This window comes from Opisthocomus hoazin, chromosome 8 (assembly GCF_030867145.1).
Source record: "Opisthocomus hoazin isolate bOpiHoa1 chromosome 8, bOpiHoa1.hap1, whole genome shotgun sequence".
NCBI lineage: Eukaryota > Metazoa > Chordata > Aves > Opisthocomiformes > Opisthocomidae > Opisthocomus > Opisthocomus hoazin.
The window spans coordinates 59,161,695-59,184,827 of NC_134421.1; the positions used below are offsets into that span (position 1 = coordinate 59,161,695).

The 23,133-nt window shown below is 38.7% G+C and overlaps 1 protein-coding gene across 1 annotated transcript in view; it reads left to right on the forward strand.

The window, feature by feature from the left end:
* The window catches only part of ATXN7L1 (ataxin 7 like 1), a 122,012-nt gene that overhangs the window by 20,846 nt on the left and 78,033 nt on the right, over positions 1 to 23,133 (forward strand). The window contains exon 3 of the mRNA XM_075428111.1: positions 19,363 to 19,467. Coding sequence (XP_075284226.1) covers positions 19,363 to 19,467 — 105 coding nt within the window. The remainder of the gene's footprint in view (positions 1 to 19,362; positions 19,468 to 23,133) is intronic.

The following is a 23,133-nucleotide window of genomic DNA, read 5'->3' on the forward strand; positions in this document are numbered from 1 at the left end:
AAAGCAAGGGGGGGTTTCGCACTGTGGTAGATTTCTAGGAATGTATCTTCTGAAGTTTCAGGGAATGTGTCCTGGCTAGTAGCGTGCCCTTTTGCCTAATTTGCTTTGTGTGTAAGTGCTTCAGATATGCCTAATGGGAATGCCACGGGAGCTAGCAAATTGCCAGAATCTGTTTGAAGGAATCAAGAAGTGTGGTAAATGATTAAGTTTCTGTTTGCTTAGAGTGTCCCGAGTTTTGATGGTGTCTGAGCTACTGATGGCTTACAGTTACTTTGGTGTGTGTGTTCTGCACTCTGCACAGCAAAATAAAGGGCAAAGTTTTCATTAACAGTGGAATAGCTCCCATTATGAATGATCTTGCTCACTTTACCTGTCCAAAAACCTCTCTTAAAAGTTCAGAATATTGACTGTTTTGAAAATGCCAACATTTCTTTTTTATTTATGTTTGGAGGTTGTAAAATCTAGAAGACTTCTGAATGCAGCTGAAAGCCATGCAGTCAAATCAGTGCATGTCACCTAAGGAGACCCTTATATGCTTGTGTGCAGATGTCATGATGATAGTATAGTAATCCAGTCATTAAAATATAAGTTTAGGCCTTGGTGCCTTTGTTCTGTAACTTCAACAAAGTGAAATACGATTCCATTGTGTGAAATAACAGTTGATGATAGAACTGGAAAAAATAGTGCTGTATTATTTATATAAATTTTTTAATATTTCTTTGCAAAGAAGAAATACTCACATGGTAGGAATGCTTTAAATTTTTTTTGTGTAACGTATCTTTTTTAGTGGAGTTTTAGCAGATATTATTTTATTCACAGTTTCATCAGTGGTTTTGCAACAAGTTTGACATTTTCCACAGAGGAATAAAAGTCCTTGTAAGGTTTTTGAAACATGCAGTTGTAAAGCACTTGTAAATTGTCTTGGAATGTAAACAGTGATTGTGAGCTAGCTATGAGTATGTTATTTTAGTAAGAATCCGGGCATGTTGTGATAATTAACTGGACATGAATGATTACTAGTGTTTTTTATTGTATTATAATTTCTTGTTGTGATTGCTCCCTTTTTTTCTTTTTTTTTTTCTTTTTTTTTTTTTCCCTTTCTTTGACAAGGGGTGTTGTCCTCTGCTAATTTCTGGTAGCTACCCAGTTGATACTGAGCCAAAATAAATTAATTGTGATGGCCAGCTTCAGAACTGTAAGTAACAGACAGATAGTTGCAACGTTCTTCTTGCTCTGAAATATAACTCTTAGGTGAAACTACATCTTCCTACTTTATGTACGTGCAGTTATAGACTAAGATTTTGAATCCGGGGTTGTAGCTTAGTTCTGCCCATGTTTTCCATTGAAATTGTTAGTGTGTTGTTGTTGAATTTAATAGCTGATGACTTTGATAGTGTTAGCTGTAAAATTCAGCTGGTGCATGAAATGGAAACAGCTTCCACTTAAGTGATAAAGAAATAGAATTGTAATTAGCATGTTCTGATTTGTGTTTATGAAGAGTTTAGGATGATACAGCCAGGGAAAAAAAAAAATCTCTTTTTTGTTATTCACTAACATAGAAGTATGTGAAGAAAATGTGGTAATATTACAAGATTTTTACTAGTTAAATGCAAGTTGCAAGTATCCTTCAAATATTGCAAATATAGGTAATGAATAATAAAGTTATAAAGTAATATTTCAGACATTAAAGAAACTCATTAAATCAATAAAGATATTTATAGGTAAGGTATCCAGACTGCCTTAACTCTAGTCATACAGTAATTGTGCATCCTAGTAACTTACTCAGAGTATGTGCTTCCACATAGTGACTTTTTTTTAACAGCTCCTGGTGGCTTTTTACATTGCAGAAACATGTTGTTCTAATCAAAAGAAGTTCAATTTTATAAACTACAAAGGTTCTTGGCTCTTTAACACTCGCAACTGAGACACAAGTTTTAGAGTGTGGCCATTTGACTGTTTAGGTATCAAATGATATACTGCACTTGAACTTGGAGACAAAGGACCAAATGTACTTTGAGGTATGAAATTAGTTTAGGAATACTCTGCCTATGACAGAAGCTTTGAAGATGCTTTGTATTTTAACACCGTGGAAGAAAATGTATTCTGGGCTTAAGCGTTTTCCTTAGGCAGAGGTTTTCTGTCATGAATGCCTGGGGGGGGGGGAAGGAAAATTCAACCTTTCTGCTCTGATAACTACAGAATATCCTAACTGTTGGAAAGTTGTTGGAAAAACTGTTTGCAATAATCTCAGAAACAGGATGCTATTTAATTGCAGAATGGTTGGGTAGATTGTTTACAGAAGCTTCATTAACAGGGAGTTTACGTTAGCAAGTGATGTCTTCTGCCATTCAGGTACAGAGTTCAGCAAAACTCACGTGTCTGTCAAACAGGGGAATCAGAAGGAAGGTGCACATCGCTAACATCGAGGTTTTGTGAGCGATACTCCAAATATGCACTTTACAGTTGTATGGTCATTCCTTGTGCTGTGCTGAGTGGGGTGTTGGTGCATGCTGTATTTTTTCTATACTTGGGTATTTAGCCTCCTTAACAAATAATTTCACAGCCTCGCTTGGTTAGAATTGTGATTCTGTCTGATGTTACATTCATTTACCCTTCATTAAGTCCATGCACCGCCTTAATCTCTCACCCAGCTGCTGCCAAGATCCCTGAGGCAGGTACCTTCCACAGGTCTGGTGCTGCAACAGCATACGCAGTGCAGTCTTGCGTTGAGATATGTTGCATCCCTCAAGATACAGGTGTACCTCTTTCACACTGAAGCAACTTCAGCTCACACAAGCAGCTCCAGAGTTTGCTTCTGATGCTGGATGTAGTTCCACTTGTACAACATGCAAACAATTCTCAGTGGACAGATGTTCCCTCGCATGGCTGCTGTACCTATTTAGGCTATTTGCTCTTGATTTGGGGTGTTTTTTTTTTCGAAGCTGATTTTTGTTGGGTTGAGTCTTTTGGAAAAGTAGTAATACCAGTGGGTTGTGATAGCAATTAGCTGTCACTTATGCCACTGTAATTATCACATAAACTTGCAGATGAGGTGTTAACATATATTAAGATATGCATAATAATGGATATACTTATTTTCTTGTGTGACGCTTTTCATCAATAAACTTGAAAGTGTTTAATTAGGAGTTACGGTGTATGTAATTCCTCCTGATGTACAGGGGAGGACACTAAGAATTCAAGAAATTTGGCTGCAAGTTTTCCCAGTAGGCGAAGAAAGAATGTGGGGTTTGACTCCTCCTTTGTCAACTGTCCTGTCTGTTGGATCGCGCAGCAATTAGTAACAGCCCTCCAAGGACCTGTACTGTTACAGTAAATGGGGGTAAGGTTTGTTTCTTGTAATAGTGTGGAGGATATTTTTGTTTAACGGGGTTGGCAAAAAGGTCTCTTAAGTGGTCTCTGTCCATGAATCTTGATGTCTTTTTATTGCTTTATGATGCTGGAGTGTACCTTAAATGCATGAGACAAAGCAGTGCATTTTTACTTCTCTATCTCCTTTTTCTTCTGTCTGTTCAAGGCGCTATCACAAACTAAAGCCAGGTGTGTGCAAGAGAATTGAGAGTGTTTCTGAAAAGCTGTGTCTTGGACTCTGTCTAGGAAACCTGTTGTTCCAATGACCCTACAATTAAATAAGTCATGGAGTACTGGGAGGCACAGCAGACTTGAAGAGAAGCGGAAAAGACGTGGATTCTAAACACGTGAAGAATCAGTCTTTAAACAGAACAGTTTTGTTGATTTTTTTTTTTTTTTAAACTGTTGCAGAGCTAGCACAACACTGTAATATTGGTTGAAATAAATTAATAACTGCTTTGCTACGAATCCTCAAAAGTAAATTAATTGCTTTGCTACACGCAAATCCTCAGAATAGTATAATGCTGGAAGGGAGATTCCTTCTAAGCAAAGTTGACAGGCATCAGGCTGCAGCATAAGAAGTGTGAAGTGGTCTGCTCGTGTCAGTGAGCTGTTAGGTGGATGAGATTAATCTGGGAAGCTAGGTGCTGGTGAAAGCATCACTTCTGGGACCAGGTCCTGTCAACAAATGTTGTTGCTGACCTTTCACACATTTGTGCCAAGATCCTGAGACAGTCACTGAGCAGACCTATTTTCAGCAGCTTGCTTTAATCTCGGTGCGGTTTGCTTTGTTGCATGTTCCTAGGATGTTCTTAGCTTCCAGTAAAAATGGCTGAACCCTTGATGTCCTAACTTCAGTCAGGTGTCAACAGCAATGAAGCTGCGGCATAGTCACTGCGAGGAAACCGGGCTCAGGACTGCATTGAGAAGCAGGCTCGCTACCTGTGTGGTCAAATGGCTGTAAAACATTCTTACTTTTACGGTCAGTGTAGCATGTCACAAGATCTGAATCAACCTGCTGATGGTTGATTACATGCTTTAAAAAGAAAGACTGCTTTGAGTTACCCCGTGAAGTACTAACCAAGTACTACTAAGTCATTGCTGCTGCCAAATAGTGGAAAGTAACGTAACGTTGTGAAGAAGAATGAGCTGGAAAGATCCTTGTAGTAGTCATATACTTAAGATTAAAATTAGGAAAACCAGTCATCTTCCCATGTTTTGAGTAGTTCATTTCCCAAAAGCCACCTTTTTCTCCTGTCCGGGAAACAAACAAGCGAAACAGCTCTACAGACAGCTGAAACTTTTCCAAGTCTCTGTCTGAGGCTGTGAAAATGAAATTGTTGCATAATTTTTTGTTAAATAGTGAGAATTACATAGATGCCTGTCAGAATATGACTTGTGCAGTATTCAGTTTGGCAGAAATTAAAATAGAACAATAACGTGATTGAGCTAATAAACTGCTTCTTTCTTTCATTAAAAGAGCCTCATTAATAGCTTTTATTATATTAGTGTATATGCCTTTGAGTGACAGTATTAAACCTATGATTTGTATTATGAGTAGGTACTGTGCGGCATAAACCAACAAAAATAATTTAATTTTTCTCTCATCTAAAGGCAGTGAATCTCATGAGTGTGTCCTGGTAGCGGACCTGGTTGCTGCTTATAGGGTGATTGCTGTAACTGCAGAGCTTTATTTTGAGGCTTTAAATTGTGGTTGATCCTGTACCTGTGACAAAATGTAACTTTGTTAGTAGCACCGCTGGAAGAAGGAGTGGAAGGGAAGGGAAGGCCTCTGAATGCGGTGTGTACATATGCTTTAGGATGTTCGTATTGAAGATTTGATGGACACTTTAGTGGCATATGGACTCGTACTGACCCAAACCCTGTGTGACTGCATTCTCCGCTAAGGGTTGTGTCCCTCAGAGGTAAGAACTCTCCCTGAGATGTGCAGCAGGTGCTTTAAGTGGTACCTCAATCTGCATGCCAGCAAAAGGAGAACAAAGTCTGTTTCATTTGGAATTGTTTGAAGGAAAAAGATGATCTTATTGAAAGTCTATCTGAAAGTAACTTCTTGGAGACACAAGTTGAGGCAATATTCCTGAAGAGAGGTGCTGTTATAGTTGTAGGAGGTGATACAGAAAAAGCACAGAGAGTTGGCATAAGAATTATTTATGTCCTTTTAGACAATACATTTTCTTTTAATATCCGGCCGTTGATTAAGAACGAGCAGACACCTTCCATCTTGAGTGAGAGGAGAGTTCTTAAATTAAAAGGTGTTCTTGCCCTTGGCTTTTGTTGAATGGAGAAGTGGAGTAACAAAACAGAAGTGTCTTTGACGATGGACTTTGGGATAGGAAAAAGCCAGCAATTATTGGAAAAAAAAAAAAAAAAAAAGAAATTGATTTATGTGGCTGCATAGAAAGTGTCCTCTTTAACTTGTTCAGTCAGCTTTTGAATGCTGCAGATTGTTTCGTTTGTAAAGTGCATATGTGTTGTAAATGTCATGACTAATGAGTTTCAGAGGGTGCTACTGATTGTTTTGAGATACAAAGTATTTAGATATTTATTTATGTTCGGCTTTTTTTTAGCTGTGCTTTTTGAAGGGCTGACAGACCCAGAAACTGAAATTGGATGCAGAGCAGGTAAACAGCAAATTCCCTCAGTATCTTATGATGTGATTTGCTGAAGGTTAGTTCCATTTCTATTATAGTATACTAGTGGTGTCCTGGATCTAGCTGTGATTATGTCTGTTGGCAAACTTACTCTTAACAAATCTAGGTATAGAGAGGTCATCAAATACTTATGGACAGTACTAATTGTTAGCCATTTGATTTAGATTAGCAGTCTAGTAGTGAAAGATGATATACACCAAACTTGCACTTTTATTGGACAGAGCATCTTAGGTCTACTGGAACAATAGGCATTTTCCTTATTTGTCATAACAAATAGTAACTTCATTGTAAAACTGTACAGAACACTTTGGGAGAGGAGGAACTGGATTTGAGTTTTTTGTGAGTTTTATGATGGCTGAGTTATGGACTATAAAGAAATACTGACTTTCCTCAGCAGTAATGGATACTCTGACAGCAGTAGAGGCACCCATAACAATACTTGATGAAATGGGAACAGTGTATGGGTCCACTCTTCCTGTACATGGGCAAACAATGTGATACCTGGCATTTTTTAAAATGACATAGATGAGATTAGGGATTTTATTTTTCTCCATGTTTTTTGCTCATTTACTCATTATTTTCCATACTAGAAAAATCAGAAGGTGGTACTTACTAGTCATTATCTGAGAAATATTTTCCTGATGATGCTATCTTTATTGTTAAACTTTTATTATAATAACAATAATCTTGTTATTAAGGAGTTAGGCTAGAAGACTGTGAAAATTTAATTTTTATAGGACTTTTTTTAACCCTTAATAACTTAAGTTCTTACTCAAAAAAGCAGGATTTCTGTAAAGAATGCATTACATAAGTTTTATTTGATAATGTCAACAAAGAAGAATATTTGCTGCAATTAGACATGCCACTTGGATGTGAAAATGCTCCTTTAAACATTATTAAGATTTCTTCAAGAAGTCTTTGTGATAGCATCATAATTGTCACACACCATTTCTAAAACATACTAAAAGTTACCTTATTCATTGCTTGTTCTATAGTCATAGTGAGGTCCCAGCCAAAATGAAGGGCCCCATTGTGGCCACAGTGTATGGACAAATAGTAAGAGAATACTGAAAGACTGCAATCTAAACAGGCAGGGCAGACAAAGAGCATATTATCCTGGTCTTAGAGATGGGATACTGAGGCACAGAAATATCTAATCAGGGTCATGCAAGAATGTTGTTCGGGAGCCAGGAATTAAGCCAGCTCTCCTTCAGTCCAGTTGCACTGCCTTAAAGCAGTCGCTCTTCTGCAGAAGATAATAAAGCTTCGCAGGCTAGCATGTGAGTGCCAGTTGTGTCTTGCTGAGTGTTTATGAAGAAAACACCAATTGGGGGATTAAAGACTGTTTCATGGCAGTGTGCACAGCAAAAACAGGACTGAAGGGTTTTTTTCAGTTGTCGGATTTTTCTCCTGAGGGCTGTTTTACTGCATAGATAATGTATTTTTGTTAGTGTGCACTGACAAGAAAATGGAAGAAGAAAACCTGCAATCCTTGTAGTATTTCATTACTAACACTTCAAATGATGGACTTACTGAAATAAAGTGTTACAAATTAATTGTATTTGTAAGTTCTGTTTTTTTGCTCCACATGCAGTAGTCCCTAATATGGCTGCATTCAACATTTCCTTTAAAAAAAATGAAATAAAATGTCAATAAAGATCAGAGAAGCAATTTTCCTTTCAAACTTTATTTTTCAGATCACTTAATATAAGGTCGTTGAATCTATGGTTTCAGCAAATGGGAAAAAATAAGGAAAAAACACTTTAGTACTCAACCTGACCCACTGTAAAGATGATCTGTAGTACTTTACTGTTGTGTAGTCTATAGATGGGTTATTAATTTATTTTGATTTCAAGTATTTATTTTGACTTGCACGAGAGAAAGCTTCAAGTCTTTGCATTAAGTCCATAGAGAAACTGTGCTGGTTTGAAATCAAGCAATAGCGTATCTACATCATTAGTAAATACTTAATGATTATGGTGAATGTTTAGGATTATTGTGCTGTGATACTGAAGACAAACTGACAATAATTTCTTCTATCTTCTCACCTCTTCAGCCAGCAACAACCAGAAGTGACATTTATGATGAACTAAGAATTAAATAAATTTCTCTGGTCACTTGGGCTCTTCCTCAGATATTCTCATAACCTCACAAGAGCTCATGTTGTTCTCTGAGGCTAGCAATTGTCGACTAAATTTGAACATTAAAAGATACTTGCAAGATGTGCTTTGGAGTAGAGAAACACCTGTGTTTTCTCCAGAATGGAAATTTTTGCGGTTTTAGTTCTTTTAAAATGTCTTAATTGGTGTCCTGTAAGGAGAAAATATCTTACGTACATGGAACAGATTCTTGGAGTAGATGTTGCTGCTAGTCCCACTGCAGTAGCACATGCCACTCTCATATGTGAGACCAAGCATTTTTGACTGTGTCAGGTTCTTCTAGCAGGCTTGGAAAGCTAAAGTCCGCCGTATGCAAAGCAGGGCATGATGACAGTTGCAGCCCTCTCTGAGTTTCATGTCATGACAGCAAGGTTGTACTTGGTGAATATCTTATGTTACTACTAAGCTGAAGTTAAACATGCCCATTCTCAACCTTCTTTCTTTATCTTTTGTTTCAACTGCTGTGATCCGATCACCATCCTCTGGACTAAGCTTTGCTGCTCATTTAAGTGTAGCACCAAATGGGATCAAACCAAGTGCTGACCAAGAAGCTCAGAAAGAAAGATCAATCTTGTAACAAAATGGGCAGGGAAGCTTTGTAACAACCCAGATGTGAAGAGGAGCAGCAGACTGCTATGCAGGGTGCAAGTGTTAGCAGTGTTCTTCAAACTAAATCTGCCTTCAGAGAGTGAGATGTAGGCAGATCAAGGTCCGCTGGTACCAGTGTATAACCTGCATTAATTTAGGTTCTGTAATAAACCACAATACCTTGTATATAGACAACTTCCTTAAAGAATAGTTGTTCCCTGTTACCATAAAGAAGGTGTGTTTTTCCCATGTGTAAAGAAGAGCTGTGTCCTTCAAATTCTGCAGGTTTTGGTTAGGAGGACCCGAAAAGCTTTTTTCCACTCCCTCAAACACTGTTTGTCTTATTGGCTGGATTGGTGGCAGTCTTGGAAATCACCTCTTTTGGGTGGATGCCAGTACAGCTGTAGAGGTATGAAGAAGATGGTCTTCAGCACAGATAAAATGGAAGAATTCTCCTTCTCCCTTAGCATTCTTAGCCAAACTCTTGGTGCCAGAGTATCAAGAAGTAGATCTATGGTATGAGTATTTGAATGGCCCATCCTTCCAGCAAAAGATGTCCCAATTGTCACCAACAGTGTGTTTTCACCTTTGGCTCTAGACGGACTAATATATTTGGATTTTCAGGACTCTAAAGACTTGCAGAAGTCCAGTATGCTTTTCTGAAACCACTTCATGTCTCAGGCTCCAACGAGGGTTCCTCACTCCACTAATAAGGGACAGCAATACCAAGCTATTGCCCTGCGGCAGTCATCAGCTGTTGTAACATCAAAGGTGAAAACAGAGAAGGGGCCCCAGGTATTCTCTGTATAGCCCAAGTACTTCTGAAGCTTAGAAATTTAAGAAATACTGAGGAAAAAAAAAGACCACGTATATTTCAACCAACATTTGGTATCACCACATCTTCACCTTACTGCTTCTTCAGGACCAGTACGTTTATGTTGCTTTCCTTTCCTCTTTAATGTATTTGGCTAGGCATCAGAAAGCTTAACCGTCTTATGGTAGAAAATCAAAAGCTGAAACACTGTTTATTTCTGTGAGTTATTCTAGTTAACTCGCAGACCTGACGTCTCTTCCTGTGTCAGGGTGTGCTCTCCCAGTGGAGAATCTGTCAGAGACCACCTGCTATGGAAGTCACTGAGTAAGTATGTGTGTGGTGCAACCCTCTAACTGTTGCTAAAGGTTGAACATCTAATTCAGGAGAGCCATACATCAATCTGAGCTGAAATTTAGTCCCGTCATCCGTGAAGGATACTGCTTGTGCTGACAGGTCTCATTTGCAGTGAAACTTTGCTTGATACATGTTCAAGGAGGAAAGAATTGTTCTGTTGCTATATAGTGGTTCATGGAGACCCTCTAGTCAAGGTGCATGACGTTCACTTTGAATTATGAGGGAAATGAAGATGATTTCCCGCTATTCTGCCCCTAATGCCTGCCTATGGGAAGTTGAGAAATCAGAAGTCTAGTGCAGAGACTGATAATCCTCCTGCACATTCTCTGTCCTTTGTAGGCACACCTGTGCGCAGCCATGCTCACTCTCCAAGGTTTTTGGTAGGGATATATGTGAGCATCTAAGAGAAATCCACTGTTTCTGCAGGGTAAGAAAGTCTTCTGATCTGGACTGGATAATTTCCCCAAAGTGTAATCTAATAATTGAAGAGAAATATAACAACAGTTATAATTTTGTAGGCAATAGTTTGATGTTGCCAGGGTTGTTACAATTGCCTCATGTTTGTATGTTATGATTACACTTACCTAGCTAAATCTAAATATTGTGTAATTGAATGATGTCCATTTCAGTTACAATAGTGGGTTTTATTGCCTGTCGCCCTGCTAAACTGTATTTTGCCTTGCCTTTCAGCCTTGTTCCACTCTCCAGATGCTTTCATGTGGACTTGCAAGAGAAGGGCCGGTGCAGAGCGTGGCCAAGGCAGTGAACGATCTGTCTGCCCTAGCTGGTCCTTTGCAGGACCATCCCCTGTCACTCCAGCCCTGAGCTGCAGTGGCCAAATGCAGATCTTGACTAAACTTTATTAATATATTTTAGCAACTGTAAAAGTTTAAACTCTCATGATAAAAAAACTAGAAAAGAAAGCATTACCCAAAATTCTCATAACCATCCGAACAGACTTCAATGGTATATGACCCTCTCTTAACGTGCACTGGTTTCTTGGCAGTATTACCTACACCCTTCACATCAGAAATGAGGAGGCACTTTAACTGAAGGACAGGCAGGAAAGCCAGTGTGTTCAGGAACTGGAAGGGTATAAGTTAACCTGTCTGGTTAAGTTGCACAAAATAACTGAAAAAATAGATGGTGAAGTGGGAACTCGGTTTTAAAGATTAGTTCAGTAATCTGAAGTGTTAGAAACATAAAGAATTACGTAAAAAGAGGTGATGTGTTCCTGAATGCTTTTATACAGTACAAATTAATAAATTTGTTTACTGCTATCTTTAACTGAGACACAAGTAGCTTTATTTTTACAAAGCTTCTTTTGGAGCTGAGTGTCTTCCTTTAATATTACAGGGATACCTGTGTGACATATTTCAGCGCCATGTAGAGAGGCACTGCTTTTCCACAGGGTTCCTTTTGACTGGTCCTCCTGCTCTCCCCTTCTGGGTTCTGCATTTCCTTCCCCTCCCTTACACTAGCAGTAGCATTCATCAGGTTCTGCTGTGGGGTGGCTTATGGAACTAAACAGTCAGAAAACCTTTTCCTGTTTTGTTTTGTTCTTCCTCTTGTTACTTTGCTCCTGGCTCAGAGTTGTCTTGGATTTGACTCCTTGTGTAATCAGTTAATTGATGGTACAAGCACAAGGGAGGGACAGGAATATGAAGCTTCGAGGTGAAAAGGACCATACCAGTGCCCAACTTTGTTTGTTTAAATTCTCGTGAAACTGCAGCATGACTTACTATTGAAACAGAAAATTGCAAAACAACATTTATTTTGAGTGTCATACAGTGTTACGGAAGAAATTAAATGCCTTTGCAGACCCAAAAGAGTAGCTGAGTGCTTTACTAGTTATTTGGTGTTGGAGGCTGTACTTTATCCAAGTGGTGTATGGAGAGTGAGATAAAGACTCCATAAGCAGATGAGCTGTCTTCTGCCTACTCCAGGAGGTGAGGGGCCGTATGTTTCCATATAAGCAAGTTTTAAAAAGTAGTTTTTTCAAGGGGGAAAGACTTACGTTACCTACTGTCTTATCCTCTAGATATCTTAAGATGTCAAAAGCTGGGATTTCTTGGCGTCGTAGGTATGCAGCATACTTTCTAGACCTATGAGTTTTTGGTTTTCTCTTCCAGTATTCTTGTGATGGGTTAATCTGGTAGCGATTCTAGTCCTGTGTTGCAAAATTATTTTAGACTGGGATGGCAAATAGCCTACATAAATTTTAAAAAAGTCTTCAGAACTGTAGCAGAAAAGCTTTGTCATGTTTTCCCACGTTATCTTCCTTTTTTTTTTTTTTGATATGTAGTGTCTCCTGCAAAATAATAATGTCAGTGATGCGTAGCTTACTTTATAATCCCTTCCAAACAGATTGTTGTTACAAGAGGTGTGCAGATAATGTTAATCCACAATATTTGTGTAGACTGCTAATTCCCAATTATGAACTTTTTTTTCCTTTTGTTACGGGTCTTTGGGAATGGAAGGCACCACTTCCATCTTCAGTATAGTTTCAAAATGCCCAGACAAGACAGTATAGTACAAAATCTTTCAAAGTCATTGGGGGTAATATTTCCTATGTGAGCTATAATTAATGAAAAATTCCCAGCATTCTTTAGGATTGCCAGCATCCTCGTGATTGCTCCAACCTGGGAGGCAGCATACCATTTGAAGTTACTGGTCTGGTTTGAAGGTGTCATCACCTTGATGCTTTACCATACTGACTCTTCTTAAATCTATTTGATGTTTTTTTCCGTGCCTTTTCTTTTTTTTTGGTATTCATTACTGTTGTGTTTCCTTTATTATTGCTGCTGTTGGAAAGTCCAGTATTTCCAGTTTCTTCTCATTAATCGCTTGATTTTTTAGCATGCAGAATCTTCAATTCCTTGTGTTAACACCCAAAGGACATCAGTCAGGACTTAGGACAGTTGTGTTTGGCCCTATATTGGTTCTGTCCTGAATATTTTGATTTTGCTTTTTCCTCAATTTCATGATTACTTCAGCCATCACCTGGATTTTTCCATCAGAAAAGAAATGAGCTTGAGCGTTACTTTGTGGTTCCAACCCTGAAGTTAGCCATTATTTGAGCAGTGTCTTGGAGTAAATGGCATCCAGTAATCTCTTTCAGTTTAAAGTACTCTGTAATTAATTGCAACTGCGACTCTGGCATTTTCAGTTTATATTTATATTGGCTAACTAGTTACTGAAGCAACTTACTGTTTTTTGCATAAAAAGGGAAAACTAAAGGAAAACCATACTTGGGGGAGAATAAAGCTGATGTTAAATGGAAAGAGTGTGACATTTATTTCTGAGATAAGACTATCCTGTCTATGCATGCGTGTTTAACTGCTGTCTGAGTAATACCCTGAAGGTGTCTTTTTACTGTTTCATTTTCAAGTTTCAATTCACTGTTTAAATTACTTAGTGTTTTAAGTAATCTCAAATGTAAAAGTAGTTTAATGCACTGAAAGATTTTGTGCATTCCTCTATTTTTGAATGATGGGTGGATTTGTCACTTTTGTGGAACAAGAGGGAAGTACAGAGCACATGTCTAGACACAGAGTTTAAAAAACTGTATCTCCAGGAGCTGGAGAAACCACATGAATTTGGTTTTGTCCATTACGAGTTTTGCAGTTGCCTTTTTTTTTTTTTTTTTGCTTTTCTTTGTTAGTTTTAAAGCAGTGTGTCTTGGATAGTGTTCCCCTCTCCTTTCCTCCCATCCCTTCTCTCCCTTTACACATAAACTTCACCAGTATTTTTCAAAGCAGACTTTGTGTGTATATTTAGTGGAGCAACTGGTACATAAGAGAATGTTTAAAGTGTGTATAATTTATAGCAAAAGATCATAATTAAAAATTTAATATCCCGCGCAATATTGTGAGGTCTTACTGTTCAACAGCCTTAATTCTGCAGTGCTAGACTGTTTTAGATTATTTCTAGCTTGTGTTTTATTATACAGTGGGATGTAAAAGATTATGAATTATATAATAATAGAGAAGGAACTTCACAGAAGTCAACTGGCTTTGGTTGTTACTAAAAATAATTCCTTTATGTGTGTTATTGGAGAAGATAAAAAGTCGTATCTGACACCTGCATTTTTCTGTTTGTGCCACAATTTGCAGAAGCAATATTTTCTTTTGTTTCTATGAAGTGTGTGGTTTTAATGCACATTTTACCAAGCTGATGTCTTACAAAACTACGTCATATGGTTACAGCTGTCTTTTTATTTGCAAATATTAGTAACACAGAAAACTATAAGCAGAAGTTATATTTATTTTCCAAGCACCATAGCAAAGTATACACAAAGTAATATTTGGTTTAAGATTTTAATCTAGAAAAGTTGTATTTCCTACAGTCAGCATTCACTGTCTCTGATTTCCACCTATCTTGCATATTTTTCACATGATACGGGACACTCTCGCATCCTGTTAGTCGAATAGCTCATTTTCAAGCAAGGCTTTTGTCGATGTACAGTATCAACAGACATGGCCAGCCAAAAGATTTCATTCTGACGGGTCGCCAATTCAGTGCTGCAAGGAGTGGCGTATGTATAGCTAGCACTGCTGCAAAGTGGGTGAGTACTGGAAAATAAGTTACCTTTTCTTACTTGCCATGAAGAGTCTACTTCAAACCTACTGGAAGCATCTTCCAGTAAAGTGAGGTAACTGTGATGGGGGCCACGGGCTGCTTTTACTTAGCAGAGGGGCCGGGCAGCTCTTTTTGTCTCAGACTTGTAACTATCTGTGTGTGCACATAAGGAACAAGCAGATCATGGGCTCTTGTAGAGATCACCATGCTGGTCTGGGGTGAGTCATGCAGGCCTTGGTCGCTTTGTTTCCCTTGTAGAGGGTAGCCAGGTTTGGTAGGAAATAAATACTTTTTGCAGATGCTCTGCTGTCCTTCCCTGTTCTTTCTGTACTTTGATAATTATTTCAGTACTATTTGATAGTCACTTACCTTATTCACTGATTATCTGCTGTCTTCTTCAGCAGTCTTACCTTTTTTCATGAAGAATTCTTTCCTGAGTTAACTTTGGGGAGTGCCGTGTTCTTCTCCAAAAATTAACCATTTGTGAAAAGCTTATCACCATTGCTTCTGACTAAGCAGGCAGGGAGGCAGTTGTTGCCTTTAGAAGGTAATTTCTTGCTTGGAAAAGCCGTTGTCTTTTTTGCTGCATGTACAAGGTCTAGATTGTCAAATGGCTGTAATCTGATCTAAGAATGATACCAGTGTCCAGAATAACACTTCAGTCCTGGTTGCTTTAAATGGAATATGGTAGCATTGAACTACTGTTAAAAACAAGAGAACCTGTATAAAAAGATATACAGTTGTTTATATTTCCTGCTTTCTTTTTCATTTCAAACTTTCCTTGCTTTCTTCACTGTAAATTCTCTGATCTGGATTGCATTTGTAATATCATGCTGAGTAAAGTGGGTCCCCAGTTCAAACTTCTGGTGAGACAATATTAATGCTTTGTACAGTTTAAATTAAAAAGTAATTTATATCTGCTCTGTGTGTGCTTACAAATCATGAGTTTAATAATGAAAACTGATTTGTGCCATTCTTGTTAACTTCGATGAACTGTTTCGGTTTCGGCTGCCGCCGGCAACAAAAGCGCCACGCGGCCGCCCCTCCCCCCGCCGGCGTGCGGAGGAGAATGGAAAGAAAGAGGCAGAAACTGGTGGGTCGGGATAAGGGCAGTTTAACAGAACAGCAAACAGAGGGAAAACAGGAACAACAACGATACAAATAAGGAGAAAACACAACCACGAACCGTACAACAGCCGCTCTCCCGAAACCGGACCGGCGCTGCGCCCGCCCAAGCCGCGAGTGCGTTCCCGCCGCGCCGCTCCCCCCCCCCACCGGAACCCAGCGTGACGTCACATGGTATGGAATACCGGGCTCTGTTTGGCCAGGTGGGGTCAGCCCCCACCCCCCGGCTGTGCCCCTTCCTGGATTCCAGTGAAAATTAACCCTGTTCTGGCCAAACCCAGGACATGAACTTAAAGGGTTAGTTGAATCTTTTTGGACTTGACGAATTTTCCTGTCTTACAAATTCCTGCATAGTGAGGTTTTTAAAGAATCCAGTCTGAAAGATAGTTGGAGTTTTTTAGCTATTCTGATTCAGTAATAACAATTTATTTGTGTAGAGCGATTCCTATTTCTGATTTTCAACCTGTGGTCTTGTGTCCTTGAGATTCTTGGATTAATTTAAGTGGACTTTAGACAGGTAGCTAATAACTTCAACTTCAGCCTGAAGAAGAGAAGGCTGCGGGGGGACCTAATATATACTTACAAATATCTGAAGGGTGGGTGTCAGGAAGGTGGGGCCAAGCTCTTTTCAGTGGTGCCCAGTGACAGGACAAGGGCAATGGGCGCAAACTGAAGCACAGGAAGTTCCATCTGAAAATGAGGTTGAACTTCTTCCCTCTGAGGGTGACTGAGCACTGGAACAGGCTGCCCAGGGAGGTTGTGGAGTCTGCTACTCTGGAGATACTCAAGACCCGCCTGGACAAGGTCCTCTGCAGCCTGCTGTAGGTGACCCTGCTTCGGCAGGAGGGTTGTACTAGATGACCCACTGAGATCCCTTCCAACCCCGACCATTCCGTGATTCTGTGATTCTGTGATATCAGAAGACTCACATTTACAATAGATGCTTGCAGCTCCACTGGGCTATTTCTAAATCGCTACTTCAGGATGTCACTTCCTCTGCATCTGCAAAAATATCGTTTTGATATTGTGTTTCTCACAGCAGCGTTTTGGTACATTCTTCTACATGTCTGTGGAGTTTCTTTGCCTCTCAACTTCTGCCACATCAGTATCGTAAAAACTCAAATGATGCTGTTTGCCTGTTAGGTGTAGTGCTGTTTGCCAGGGCTCTGCAGCGAGCAGAACTTTGTCAAGGGCATAGAGCAGTGAAGGAAGTGTCTGCTCTAGCGAAAATGTAGATGATTTTGTGATCCTGTGAACTAACCTGATTTATTATTCCATCTATGTCTTTGACTAGATTTCTCCAGTATTAATATTGTATATATTTTTTGTAAGTTACTCCCTGCAGTCAGACTTCGTAAAAACTCAAACTCAGACCCAGCTGGACTTCATACACCTCAGAGCTGAGCATATTGTAAAGGCTGGTATACAGAGCCATGAAGGTTAAATGGACTTAAGGAATTTAAAATGGAAAAAAGTTGTAACTTTCGTTAAAAGGCAGAGTCTGTATGGCTTTTATAACAAGATTGTCACCATTCAAACAACAGAAAATAATGTTTTAAGTTGTTGAAATGTTTCCACCATTTTTAAAATATTTCATGACTGTAATTAAATGTATGTTTTTGAGTTGAGACTTTGCGTCAAATTATACCTGAGGGAAATACTCTTTTCTGTGGAGTTTACAGTGCTATTAGTGGAAATCTGTAAGTTCTGATCAAAAGTATCCTTGGCTAAGAATTGCCAATGTAAAGTGATGTTTGAGATCACTGACTTACCACGTTAAAACAAGAAATAAAATAAACAGGCTAGACATAGTGCCTGCTTAGGGTTTTGTCTGTTAGTTTTACTCATAGGGAGGGTTTGATTTAATCTAACTATGCAGTTTTGGCTTCATCAGTACCAACAATAACTACACCAAGAAATTACCAAAGAAGTTGATACCTCACCACTGCCATGTTTTTTAAATTGATGTTGAATGTGTTGGTTGTGTTCAGGTCATGACTGGTTAACCTTTCAACTGGATTTCATAGCCTGGTACGAGCAATAACAGAGAAAGACTTTCGGTTTTCGGAGGATAAAGGAACAATTCACATAATATCAGACTACGAAGTACTTGCAAGTCGGTGGTGCCGATTTGTGCCCAAGGACACTTGAACGAGCCTGTTCGGATCTACTTGTGATGCTACCTGAATTACTGTGAGAGGGGTGCCCCGTTCCTCTGTGGGGTTTTGGGGGGCTGAAGAGACTTTGCACTTCATCGCGCGAAGTACTGCCATCATAAGCAGTGATGTTACTTACACAGCGGTACAGGCAAGGGCAAAATTACTGACAAAAATCGATCTAGGTCCAAAGTGCCTGCTTTGGTTAAGAACTAATGAAGTAAGGTACCTACTTGAGTCACCTTTTGAAAGAAATCACTATTTTTAAAGAAAAATAATGACTTGTACTTATTGGAGAAGTAGGATTTAGTTATTGATGTTTATCAATCACAGCTGCTCTTGCACGTTTGTCTTCACTGACGGTCTTCTCATTTTTCCTCCTGTTTAAAAGACACCAGGTTGATATTTAAGTCTAAGTCAGAAGCTGCATTTGCAAGTTCTGTAATAGATTTCAGATGTCGCTGGATAACACTGGAATGCCATTTTAGGACCTCGTTAAATAAAGATGTCACTGCCCTGTTCTGAGCAGTAGCGCGATCTGTGCAGCCGATACTCGGCACGGGGTTACTAATGCAGCAACACCTTCATTAACAGCACTGGGTGTGGTGACATGATCACACCGAAGTGCATGACAGTGGCTGAAGTTTCTGCCCTCTGAGCTGAGCTGTGGTGGATGAGTCTGTGTGCTTGTTCTTCACTTACAGCAATGCAGAGTGAAACAAGTTACCTCACTTGTAATGTCAGAACTCTGAGGCCTTCAGCAGTAATTTAAGCCCATTTTACTCTGTGTTTGTAATGGCTTAAGAATGCACGTATTGCATTATGTGTTTCAGCTAAGAGGGGCAAGTGCCTGTCATCATCTGACTGTACCCATCTTTTGATTTCATGAAATTCCTCATGCCATCACTTGAGAAATACCTTGCTAACCAACTTTGTCTCTTCCCAGAGTTTTTTTTGGGGCAACAAACAGTGGGGTGTTTAAACTAGGAGGGGCGTTTATGCGGAATCAGAAATTTCACATCATGACATCTGGTTCAAAATGGGGATGGCATTCCTGACTGTATTTTAAGCTGTATGGTCCTTGACCTTGGTTACTATAACTAGCTTTTAAGGAGGAGACTTTCTCCAGCAATCTCTAGTCAAGCTTGGAATATTGTAACATGGAGCATAACCCATGTGCCTTGTTTTCAAAAAGAATCTTTGGGCAGAGATTTTAAAAGACATACTCTTTTACTGTTTCAGCAGTTGACCAGTACAGAAATGCTTATTCCACTTCTTGGCAGTGAGTGTTAAGACAGAGGTGTTGCTGCCGATATACTGACTCAGACTGAGGAAACGGGAACATTAGTATAGGACCTTGAAACCCAGAAGAGGAAAAAAAACCTCTTTAACATAGTAAGAAGCTCTTATGGAGCAGTGTATAAATTTGCTTTGTATAAATTCATCTAACAGTAGGGGCCCTACAGTATTTTCAATTTTTTTTTCTTAATATATATTTAAAGCATAATTTCTAATTCTTGTATATATTTTTAACTTTCCCACAGATATGCACTTATTTGGCCATTATCCAGCTCATGATGATTTCTATCTTGTAGTGTGCAATATCTGCAATCAAGTAGTCAAGCCACAGGTTTTCCAGTCACACTGCGGTAAGTGAATGTTTTCTTTCCTGAATTACAGTGCCAAAGTGGAGTGTGGTTCTCTTAAGAATCATTGCATACAATCATAACAGAGGCATTGCAGATATGATTTTCTGGTTATCTTGTGTTCTTTCCAGAGAAAATACCAGCGATGCCTTCAAATAAGCGTATTTCCTGTAGAGGAAGTTAAATTAGTTGTTCTAGAAGCTGAGCTTTTCAAGTTGGACTTGTTATACTGAATTAACCTATTACAACAAATAAATCCTGTTAGTTAGATACTAGCTAGGCTAAAACTATTATGACATAATAATGGATTGTCTTTTATCAAAATGCAAAATGAGGGCTGTGATACTGATCGACGTTAACTAGCAGTTGGATGTTATGGATTGTTTTCTGATGGGTTTTATGCATAGGTGTATATAGGGTTAATTTTTGTATTTGTCATAGGGTTTAACTTTGTACACAATTGGCATGTGGAGTCACATTTGTTAAGATTCTCTTGAAAAGTGTTCATTTGAGAAGCTGTGGAAATGTGCAGATATTTATTTCTCAATTAGTATGACAACAGCAGGGTGACAATTTTTAGGTTGATTATTTGTAAGCAGAACTACTTTAGTTAGAAATTTTTGCTATTGATTAACAAACTACTTTCAAATATTCTCTGAGAAACTTCATCCCAAGGTCTGGTTTATTTACATATCCAGTGGTTTATTTGTTATTTCTCCAGTGGTTTGTTTCTGTCGTGGGTTTTTTTGGTTGTTTTTTTTTTAAAGGATTGCAAAATGTGACTGCAATGGCTAGCTTTGCGTGAGGTTGAATCAAATTAAGTTGAAGGTGATTGCATAATAGTGAAAGGTAGCTAGTACTGAGGATGCAATCAATTAAATACATCAAGAAAAAAAAAAGACCCAGCAAGATTTTCCTTGCCTACATACAACAAATAAATTTCACAAATCCTGTGCCCCTTTCAGTCTTCTTGACAGTAAAGCAACTCAGTAAGGGGAAAATGTAAATGGGACGAACAGAAGGTATTAAAGTTTATTTACTTTTAAAGAGATATTACTGAAATATTACCTTGAGTTTGTATGGATGGACTGCTTACATCAACCAGGAGCAACAGCATTCATGTTGCAAGGCAGTTGTATGGCTCACTACCTTTGGCCTAGATTGAAATAATTGTGAAAAAAGCATTTTGGTAATCATTTATGAGTAAATTTTGGTAATAATAAAATAAAACTATGGTAATAGTGGAATAAAGCGTTTATATCCAGTGCATAAGAAAAGATCTAAAAGTATTAGGACAGTGGGAGAAGTACTTATTACTGGTGGGGGCAGGTGTTAGTTTCAGTGTTTTAACAAGTTGTCCTGCTGGTTTTTTTCAAATTTGTTTCTTGCCCTTAGTTGTATATGATTTCTTCCTGCCCAGCTTCAGGTATCTTATATTCTTTCAGTGACAGAAAAGCTTCTCTGCACATGGTCATAGGTACAGTGGGTGCCATAATCATTGAACTGGTGCATTAATAAAAGATCCGCACAGAAGAACCTGTGTAACACCTTGCTATAGCCTTCTGTAGTGCTGTTTCCTGGACGTGACCTGCTGGTTTGGTGAGCAGTATGGAAGTTGGTCCTTTTTTCATGTAGAAGGCATATAGAGTGATGCTTCTACTAGATGAGAGTAAAGTAATCCACGCTAGAAGGAACTTTTTGAACTCTTTGAAAGTAAGGAGTTACCATCAGTGATCGTGTGTTGCCTGTAAACTGCAAAGATCCTGTGAGCGACTGTCCTTTTTTCTTCTTCTCTTTTCTCCATTACTCCATTATTTATACAACTCCTTTTACTTTGTCATGATTATAGCAATCCTGTTACACTGAACAATTGAGCGTTAAATTCTGAATTGCTTGATTTAAAAGCCTAAAGTCAGTAAAGACTAAAAAAAAAAAAAAAGTAGAATGTTTTAAAAGAAATTGAGAATACTGAAAATAGTTGACCTAAGGTGTTACTGCTTGAAGATTGTACTTAATCTACTCAGATTTGTTTCAGGAACGGTATACTGGAGTATTGCTGAAAGGGCCGTGGAAGAGCTTTAACTGCATAGATAAAATACTTTGTTTTAAAGAAGAAACAGAAAAGATGGGGTACTAAAGCCATGTAAAAGAAGTTTAGAAGAGAGACAGTTTCTTTTAGGTCTTGGGAATTACTGTAAAATAACTAGCTTATTTTCAAAAAATTAATAAGTTAAAAGTACTACATGTTGTAGAAGTGACATGCATCTACTAACATATAGTTGTTTTGATAAGAAATTAGTAAGATCTAAGGAAGAGCTTCACATAGATCTCATTAATTCATCTGTAGTTGCATTGTCTGGTGAGAAAATGATAAAAATCTTGCATTAGAAAATAGATCAAACCATGAGCTGTTGGTCTGAAAAATCTCTCACTGAACATATTATGATATCAATGGTCCATTGAGCATGGTCTGGAGAAGGCTGCGTTTGAGACGTTGGTTCTGGCTGCTCTGGGCTCTTCTGTGAAGCAGAAGTATTTAATTTTCAGTTTGATTTAGAGTTTTTCACCTGTCGGACACAATCAATTTGGTGGGTCAGATTTTGTTTAATTAGTTAGACCATGCAGCAGTATACCTGTAAACTCAGTGATGCTGAACATGCCTGTCAGCAGACTTTGAGGTATTTTAGACTGTCATATTTACCATAAAATGCATTATTTTACATTTCTTGAATTGCAGCTTTAAAGTTGTAAGAAAGTCAATGGAATGAGAAAGCGATAGAAGCCACCACTGGTTTTTTGGCTCTTGAAGGCTGGGTCATGGGGAGTCTTTATTGCTACTGACAAGGACTTGCAGAGATCTATCCCCGAATCCCCGACAAAGTGTGGTCTGTTACTAATATCCCTGGTAAGATCCAGTCCATGTTCTCTCAGTAAGGATTTAGGTCCGTGCCAGACACGTGCTTTATGTTTCTGGGGTCCCTGCTTTGTAATTTGAAGGTCTTGGCTTTGGAGCAGCACTGGAATGCTTAGTTTAGCAAAAGTTTTTGTAACGCTTGTCTTGAGCCCTTGTTGGCATTTGCCTTGCTCCAGAGCGTAAGAAGACCCACTGTTTCATTTGTCTCTAATTTCAGACATGTGGCATCCGTCCTTGATGACACTGGGAAGTTGTGAAGATTATAGAGGCAGATGTTGTTATTTAACTTTTAAGGGCTTAATTCTTAGAACATCAAGCAGAAAAAGAGAAAAATCTGGTTGCAATGCATCATACAACCTTAGACTAGTAGAAATCAGGAAGGTAAAAGAAGAGATCTGGCTAATTAGAGGACTGTCTGGACTTGAGAGTCTTTGTAATAAACACAGCATAAAGCTCAGTGTTGCAAAGTAGTAGATCTGTCCTAGCCTCCAAGACAGAAAAATACCGCATTATTTTTAATAACAGTTTCGTGTCCTTGTATCTGTGGGATAAACATTTATATCCATTTGTGAGGATTAAACCATCCATGTACATGCGGCGTAAGTCCATCTGAAAGAGAGGCTTGCTGTTACAGGCTGCTGGATAAACTGTATAAATCAAATAATTTCTTGAGGTCGTTCAATATTGTTGTGTACTTAGAAAACAGTAGATCATAACATCATCAACAACAGGACTGAAATAGCGTTGTTTGCTTC